This window comes from Mus caroli, unplaced genomic scaffold (assembly GCF_978045245.1).
Source record: "Mus caroli unplaced genomic scaffold, Mus_caroli_1 scaffold_9, whole genome shotgun sequence".
NCBI classification, from domain to species: Eukaryota; Metazoa; Chordata; class Mammalia; order Rodentia; family Muridae; genus Mus; species Mus caroli.
Genome location: NW_028227264.1, coordinates 127,293,845 through 127,302,773, shown reverse-complemented (window position 1 = coordinate 127,302,773; position 8,929 = coordinate 127,293,845). Strand labels below are relative to the sequence as shown.

Below are 8,929 nucleotides of genomic sequence, written 5' to 3'. Positions count from 1 at the left end.
TAGGACCTTCCATGGAGAGTTCTGGGATGGGGAACAGGTTGCCACATCCCACAGGAGGCAGAATGAAGAGGGTTCAGGGAGCCAAAGGAGTGGACAGAGACAGAAGTCAGGAGTTCATGACTCTGACAGGCCTCTCTCCTGCTCGTATTTACCCAACATTCCGTCCTTTAATGAGGGAAGATGAAGATTTTGCTGAGGGGCAAGAAACCAGTGTCTGGGGCTACAGGGATGACTCAGTAGTTAAGAGCACTTGCTACTCTATCAGAGGACCCAAATTCAGTCACCAGCACCCATCTTGGGTGGCTTACAACTCCTATAATATATTCTTCTAGCCACCCACACGGTATACCACATACATATAAAGAAAACTAAATCTTGTTTTTCTAAGACAAGAAACCAGTGTCTGGGAAGGGCCATGCCTCTCACCTGATTGTCTCAAGCGCTTCAGTCTTAACACAGGTGTTAGCTTGGGATCTGTCACCTGGACGCCAGGCCCTCCCCGAGATGTCCATTCTCTCCGTTAAAAGGATACACCTCCCCATGCCCAGGATTCTTCATACTCCAAAACTAGTAAAGGTCTGGGCTACACTTGATAATTCAAATCAGATTCTAGCCCTCAATATCCTTCTAAGCCAGGTATGGGAACCCACATCTGAACTGATATACTTCCTGTCAGGAGTCAAAGATCTAGAACTAAGCTAAATATGGGGACACGGGTCTATCATTCTGGCACTTGGCAGGCAGAGGCGGGATGGTTGTGAGTTTGAGACAAGCTACCTAGTGAGGCCTCATTTCAGTACAGCCAAGACAGTGAAGCAGAGGAGTAAAGCCTTTATCTCATGGCATCCATGCAATATGACTGGACTGTGCCCCAGTCCCTGCATCGATCTACTGGACTATGTCCGGTCTTTTTCCCTGGGAAAGGAGGTGAAGGTCTGGACGGGCTTGAAGGCCTGGGTGCTTTCGACTTCCTATCCATAGGGCTTTCTTTCCACCAGGGGAGGCCCTTGATTTGCAGCCTCTGGTGGAACCTTGTGTACCGCAAGAAAGACCTTTCAGGGGCCCACAGCGCTGAAACATTCCCTTGAGCTAGATCTGGAACATGGTTTCATTTGACTAATGGCGCATGGGCTGGGTTCTGAGTGCGCTAAATACTAAAGCTTTGATGGACTTAGAGACCCAGAGGATGCGACCTAACAACCATCTCCTGTGTTTTAAGCACCTGCCCACAAGAGGTAGATGACATTTCACTCCCACCCGTGTTTCATACTTTGTCTGACAATATAAGATTACTTACAGCCTCCATTTTTTTTCGTCTTTATAACAAAGAGGAATCTAGATGACATCAGCAAGTCCTCCCGTGTCTAACTTTTGGGGAGTCAAAGTGTTATGAAATATAATGCGGCTAGGGCGAGGGAGAGGGCGAGGGCGAGGGAGAGATCCTGTTGTACCTGACCAGTGCGGAAATCAGTGATGTAAGCAATTGCTAGGTCCCCGAGGGCAGCCTAGTGAGATCAAGCTGTAAGCTAACACTGACTGTGCTCTTTGAGAAATGGTGGAAGCAGAAATTGAAGGCCACGGGAAGCACTGGAGAATTCAGGAAAAACTTCTGTCCCCGGGAACTGAAAAGCTCTGGAGTCAGCAAGGGACTGTCAACATATCCACGGAACATCTGGAGGAGGTTGCGGAAGCTGAGAACGAAGTAGAGCCTGTGGGAGGGATGGGAACGGAAGGAGAGTGCAAAGGCTCCACTCAGAGCATGCTGGGAGATTGTTGGGTGGTATCTTCCAGAGGGGAAGCTGGTATCTGGCGCCTTATGGGTCTCTTATCATCGTAAGCTTCCTTTTCCTTCGCCTGGAGCTGCGCCTTCCCTTTCCCGCTCCAGAAGCAGAGAGAGAAAGTAAACAGAAGTCCTTCACTTTATGGAAGGAGATGGAATGGACACAAAGCAATTCCTCTTTTTCTCAGGTCGCTTTCCAGATGCCTCAAACCCACAGGTGTGTGTCATGGAGGAGATTTCCCAGGAGTTCCAGGGCGGAGTCACCTCCAGAAGTAACTCTCCAACTCTGTCTTTTTCACCCTAGCTGGTGTCCGTGGACAACCGCTTTTTTTTTTTTTTTTTTTTTTTTTTAACATTTCAACATCTTGGACCCCTTTGAGAATCTAAGGAAGTCCCGATAAAAAATGTACCCAGCAGACAAAAATCTGTGTATGCAGACAGTGCTCTGTGAGGCTCATGTCTGAAGTCACTGTGTTGGCTAACAACCCATACATACAGGATTATTGAACTGCTGGCAGTGTGACCTGGACCTGTCTGTGTGGCATCTCACCTATGATAATATTCATCCTTCAAGCTCTGAGTTTTCATGAGATAATGATGTCCTTTAGAGCTGTGTCCAAAAAAAAAAAAAAAAAAAAAAAAGGTGACTAGTCAGTTAATGTTGGCTGCTTCTGTCACATCTGTTCTGTGGTGACATCGAGACTTCTGGGAATGTTCTCACCCTTCCACATGAGTGCTGTAACCCAGACAACTGATTAGAGGAGGAAGTTGGTATCGATCCAATTTAGAGAAAGGTGACTGCCCAGTGAGAAGACCAGGAAGGGTGGCTTCCTGGCTCCTGCCAATTTATATTTACTGACTCCTGTGCTTCTGCAAGGGAAGTATCTTATCCTACCAAACAAACAAACAAACAAACAAATGGATACTCTGGAAATTTAGCAGGCATGTCTGATGTTGCACAGGGGACTGGTGTAGTGAAATCAGGCCTGATTTCCAAGCTGGTGTTAGAGCCATGTTGTCTCCTAAAGAGTAGGAAAGAACTGACCGCAGTGAGCCAAAGATACCGAAAGCAGGTAGCATTCTTTGGGGACCATGAGGACAAAGTAGCTTTAGAGGTCACCCTTAGCTTCTCAGAGAGAGCAAACTTGTAACAACTGGGTAGTGTAACCATTTGTTGTCAAACTCTTCCGGCCTTGACCTTTCCACTATACACCTGCCTCTGCCACAAGGGCTGGCAAGTCATGGGGGATCCTGGAACAGCTTGTTTCAGCATTTCTGCAGGGCCAAGGCCAACCCTGAGAAGCTGCCAGCCTTTATCTATGCTTCTCAATATCTCTCCTCTCCTGCCTTCCTTCCTCTGCAATGTTGATTATAGTGTCTTGTCTATACTTTAAAAAAAAAAATGTAGTTAGACAGGGAGGGAGAAAGTAAATTTCCAGGAATTGTTTCAAGGTGGCTGTTTCTACTGCTGAAGACAAACTGCATGCCTCGGGCTGGCAAAAAGCCTAGATGCTCACGCACGACATGCACACGGACACACATGGAAGAGAGAAAAAAAAAATCTAACCTGAAGGCTCCAGAATTCTCGCTCATTCCTTCCTAAAAGACCAGCTGTCCCTCCTGAGAGTCTGTCTCCCTCTTGCCGCAAATGCAGACATTAAGAAAGGAAGGAGGGAGGGGCCAGCTCACAGGGAGGCAAGGCTGCTGAGGGGGGTGATGTCTCCGCCTATGAGGGGAAACTCAAAGCACCACTAAATACCAGAGAATAGCCAAGGTTTGTGGTGTGTGGTCCATATGGAAAGACCAGAGAAAGGGTCTTCCTTGGAAAGAGGCATGATCCAACAGAGGCCCCACCTGTGTGGCTTAAAGGCATAGAGTGAGCAGGTGTGTGTGTGTGTGTGTGTGTGTGTGTGTGTGTGTGTGTGTGTGTGTGTAAATTCTCACAAAGTCTTTACTGGTTGGGGGTGGGAGGGATCCTAATGCAAGAAAAATGAAGGCTGTGTGTGTACAAGAGAAAAGAGATGCAGAACTATTTGAAAAGTTAAACCACAGTTCACATTCTCTTAGCTCAAGGTAGAGTTTTTCATTTACAAATACATAGGATGACTTGGGGAAAGAGCCAAATTCGAAATTCAGGCTATCTGTGGTGGTGCACATAGTCCCAGCACTAGGGAAGCAGAGGCCCACAAGTTCAAGTCCCATCTGTGCTGCATGCATACTGCTTCCCAGACCAGCCTAAGCTACAAGGAGACACTACCTCAGACAAGAAGGAAACGGGCAGCAGAGGAAGACCAGGGTGGCCTGTGGGGAAGGAAGCCGTGGGGCCTGAGTTTACCTGTATCTCAAGTGCTGGGGGAAAGCAGAGACAGGAGGATCCCAGGGACTTGCTGCTCATATGAGAGGAGAGGTACAAGTCCAGTGAACTAACTACACTGTCAAAAGTAAAAAAAAATATAAACAAGCAAACAAACAAATGGGGCAAGGTTGGAGAGACGGCTCATCAGTTGAGAGAGCCCAATGTTCTTCCAGGGGACCTGAGATGGGTTGGACGCATCCACGTGGAGTGGCTCACAGCCACATGGAACTCCAGCCCCAGGGGATCTGAAACCCTCTTCTGGGCTTCAGGGGCACTCCCAAACGTGTAGCATGTACATGCACAGACATGCAAACACCTACAGTTAAAAATAAAGCCTTTTAAAACATGTAAGTAAATAAAATGAAGGGCAATAGAGATAGTTGACACTGATCTCTGGCCTCTGCAGACACAGCTGCGCACACACACACACACACACACACACACACACACGAGGCAGGGGGAGAGGGAGGGAGTGGGAAAATGAGGGAAAGAAGAAGACCCAAAAAATGTCTTGACTTTCTTTTGCTGACATCATGACCATAAGCAACTTAGGGAAGAAAAGGTTTGTTTGGCTTATGCTTCCATATCTTAGTTCATCACTGAAGTCAGGACAGGAACTCAAATAGGGCTGGAACCTGGAGGCAGGAGCTGGTGCAGAGCAGAGGCCATGGAGGGGCGCTGCTTCCTGGCTTGTTCATCAGGACTCGCTCAGCCTGCTTTCTTATAGAACTCAGGACCACCAGCCTGGGGAGGGCACCGCCCACCCACCATGGGCTGAGTCCTTCCCCACTGGTTGCTAATTAAGAAAATGACTTAGAACCAGATCTTATGAAGGCATTTTCTCAGTTGAGGCTAGTTTGTGTCAGCTAGCCTGCACACCGTGTGCTGAAATGCCACTGAGCTGTTCAGTGAATTTGGGGGCTGGAGAGATGGCTAAGCAGCTAGGAACACTTGCGGCTCTTTCAGAGGACTTGAATTTGGTTCCCAATACCCATACGGAGTGACTCACAACTGCCTGTAACTCTGGCTCCAGGGATCTAACACCCTCTTCTGGACTCTTAGGCACCAGCACACACAAGGCATACACAACACACACACATACACATTCATACACACACAAAAACAAACAAACAAGCAAACAAACAAATAGGAAATCTTTAAAATGGCTAATATTGTTATGAGGATTTCAGTTCCGTAAACATATCTTTAATCCCTTGCAGTTGGCACACCTTGGTACATCCTACCAAATGCAGACTCAGGTCCAGACAGTCAGCCGTGTGCTGTGTGTGCCTTGTGCCTGGTGTAAGACAGCCGAACTCTGGGCCCCGTGGTGAGAAGCTCCCCACATCAGCAGACCTTTGATTCCAAAATGAAAGTTCTGGGGGTGGAGGTAGGGGTGGGGCGGGGGGTTGTAACCATGAAAGGGGACACATTGAACCCTGGAGTGACTGCAGTGTGGTTTTGTCCTTGTCACTCCAGACACACACGGGAGAGAGACTCTAAGCCATCAGGAGAAATGAAAGCATGCATTTCTGTATTCATATAAGAAATTGGCCCTGGGGGCTGGAGAGATGGTTAAGAGCACTTGTTGCTCTTGCGGAGAACCTGGGTTTGGTTGCCAGCTCCCACGTGATGGCTCACAACCATCCACAACTCCAGTTGCAAGAGATCAGACCTCCTCTGACTTCCTCGGTGACCAGGCACAAATGTGGCACTTGTATGTACGTGCGGGCACAATAAACTCACACACATAAAATAAACTTTTTTTTAAAAAATTAAAGAAAAAAGATATTTGCCATGAGATCTTGTTTTATTTGGTGTTGTTGTTCTTCTTCTTTTTTTTTTTTTTTTTTGTTTTGTTTTGTTTTTGTTTTTTGGTTGCCCCATTTTGCAGAGGTGAGAAGAACTGAGACTTAAGGAGGCTAATCCATACAGCTACTGAGTCTGGGTTTCAATGCTTGCAGCTTGACCATCTCCCCACTCCCACCCCTGACACATACAAACACTGTCAGTCTCTCGGATGTCCGTCCCCTTTGACTGGATTGGGAGGATAACAGGAAAAACCCCAGCCCTCTCCCACAGAGCCTCAGCAAGTGACAGCTACTTCCTGCAGGCAAGCAGAGCTGCCTGAAGCCAGCAGCAGCAGCAGCGCCTGCTCCACAAAGCTGCCTCTGCAGCCTCCTGGCAGCTAACAGCTCCATCCACAGGCTCCCCAGGACAGGTGCTCCCAAGAGAAATCCAGGTGAGTGCTGTACTCTCCCTGGCAAGATGACAGTCAGGGACTGGAGACAAATGGCTTTCCCATGGGATCCAAAGATTTTCCCAGGGGCAGCTCAGAGGTGTGAGGGGTGGGTGGGTGTCTGTCTGTGTGTCTGTGTATCCCAAACCTATGACCAAATAGCAAGGCAGAGCAGGAACCCCTAATGGAGATTGCACTAAATTAGTAAAATCTCAGGAAGGAATCAGAGTTAGAGACCACTGGGGGTGCTAGTAACCTGGAATTGCCCCTGCTGGGAAGAAATCTTGTTGGGTACAAATAACACCAATTTTCCTACAAAATGTCTGTTCTTGGGTCAAACTAACGCAGACATAATCTGAGTCCTAAACATGCTTTTCTTACCTTCCCTCAGTCAGAGAGTTCCCCCAGGCCCCTGAGGCCTTTAGTTGGAGGTATGGGGGCAGACAGAGGCTGCCTTCTCAGGGACTCTCTCTCTCTCTCTTTCTTCTTTTCCAACCCTCTCTTCTTTCCAACAGACACTAGTTGGCCCTCATGTCAGTCATACCCAGCCCCAGACCCGTCTCCACCTTTGCACCCGACAATGATTTTAGAGACATCCACAACTGGACGGAGCTGCTCCACCTCTTCAACCAGACCTTTACCGATTGCCACATAGAATTCGATGAGAACACCAAACAAGTGGTCCTTTTCGTCTTCTACCTGGCCATCTTCGTGGTAGGGTTAGTGGAGAACGTCCTGGTGATATGTGTCAACTGCCGCCGTTCAGGCCGGGTGGGGATGCTGAACCTGTACATTCTCAACATGGCCATCGCAGACCTGGGCATCATCCTGTCTCTGCCTGTTTGGATGCTGGAGGTCATGCTGGAGTACACTTGGCTCTGGGGCAGCTTCTCCTGTCGCTTCATTCATTATTTCTACCTTGTCAACATGTACAGCAGCATCTTCTTCCTGACGTGCCTCAGCATTGACCGCTACGTCACCCTCACCAACACCTCTCCCTCCTGGCAGCACCACCAGCACCGAATACGGAGGGCCGTGTGCGCAGGCGTCTGGGTCCTCTCGGCCATTATCCCACTGCCTGAGGTGGTGCACATCCAGCTGTTGGATGGCTCCGAGCCCATGTGCCTCTTCCTAGCACCTTTTGAAACATACAGCGCCTGGGCCCTGGCAGTGGCCCTGTCGGCTACCATCCTGGGCTTCCTACTGCCTTTTCTTCTCATCGCAGTGTTCAATATCCTGTCAGCCTGCCGGCTTCGGAGGCAAGGGCAGACGGAGAGCAGACGCCACTGCCTGTTGATGTGTGCTTACATAGTTGTCTTTGCCATCTGCTGGCTGCCCTACCAAGTGACTATGCTGCTGCTCACTCTGCACGGGACCCACATCTTCCTCCACTGTCACCTGGTTAACCTTCTCTACTTTTTCTACGAAATCATCGACTGCTTTTCCATGCTGCACTGTGTGGCCAACCCCATCCTCTACAACTTTCTCAGCCCGAGCTTCCGGGGCCGACTGCTGAGCCTTGTGGTCCGTTACCTTCCCAAGGAGCAGGCCAGGGCAGCAGGTGGTCGAGCCTCCTCTTTTTCTTCCACCCAGCACTCCATCATCATTACCAAAGAGGGCAGCCTGCCCGCTGCAGCGGATCTCCACACCCACCCCACCCGAAACGTTCAGGTGTCCTCTCCGCCTCCAAACACCTCACCTACACTCTGTAATTCCGTAGCCAGCTAAGGTAGACTCTAGCTTCCTCCACCAATAAGAAAGTTCAGAGGGGGATGGGAGAGGTCTGTGGGAGGGGGTGGGAAGGACTGGCTTGTTCAGGGCCAATTTAAGTATATCAAAATGTTGCTGTAGGGAGAGGAAAACGGTTCGGGAAGGACAGAGAATGGATCTTTCCTTGATAGTATACTATTTGTTTGGGTACTGATGTCTAAGGGAGCCACACCAGTGGGGCGTGGTGGGGTGGGAAAGCGAAATAAATAAATCATAGAGACACCCGTGCTGGGAATCTCTGAGAAGTGTGTACTTCCAGCTGGGTTGAGGAAGGCAGGGAGGCTAAGGGATGCTCTGCAGAGGGAACTAGTTGCCCTTGTTTCATAAATCACCCTGGCCGGAAGGGGAAAAAAAAAAAAAGAGCCCCACAGGAACCTTGCAAAACATTCCCTTTGTGTTTGTCTGCTTGTTGATATTCCAAGTTGTGGGGACAAGAGGCCAGAGGCCAAGGACCTGGGAGGCCTCTGCAGGACGTTCCCTAGCTGTGGGAGTTTGATAAATCAAGGGGGTGGGGATTACAGCCAGCAAGCTGGGTTGTGGGCAGGCACCCGGCAGCTGGCTCAGCAGGATGGATCCTCCACCCAGGCATCCAGGAAATGTGGCTCTATTTCCCTGTGGTATCCTCCCTCCCCCCTCCCCCCCCCTCCATCCTGCTCCTTCTCCCCCAAAGCAGGGGCCTCCTCACAGATGATCTCTCTCTTCTAGGGAGACAGCCACCAGTGATCCCACCCCCACCTTCTCTCTCCAGATCAGGGCAAATATCAGGGGACATCCATTCTGAGAA

The 8,929-nt window shown here is 49.4% G+C and overlaps 1 protein-coding gene across 1 annotated transcript; it reads left to right on the top strand.

Annotated features, from left to right (window-relative positions):
• Positions 1 to 6,087: 6,087 nt before the first annotated feature.
• Positions 6,088 to 8,367, top strand: Ackr5 (atypical chemokine receptor 5). The gene is made up of 2 exons (XM_021173738.3): positions 6,088 to 6,378; positions 6,891 to 8,367. Exon 2 carries the CDS (start codon positions 6,907 to 6,909, stop codon positions 8,101 to 8,103), a length of 1,197 nt encoding a protein of 398 aa, XP_021029397.1. The 5' UTR covers positions 6,088 to 6,378; positions 6,891 to 6,906; the 3' UTR covers positions 8,104 to 8,367.
• The last annotated feature ends 562 nt before the right edge of the window (positions 8,368 to 8,929 follow it).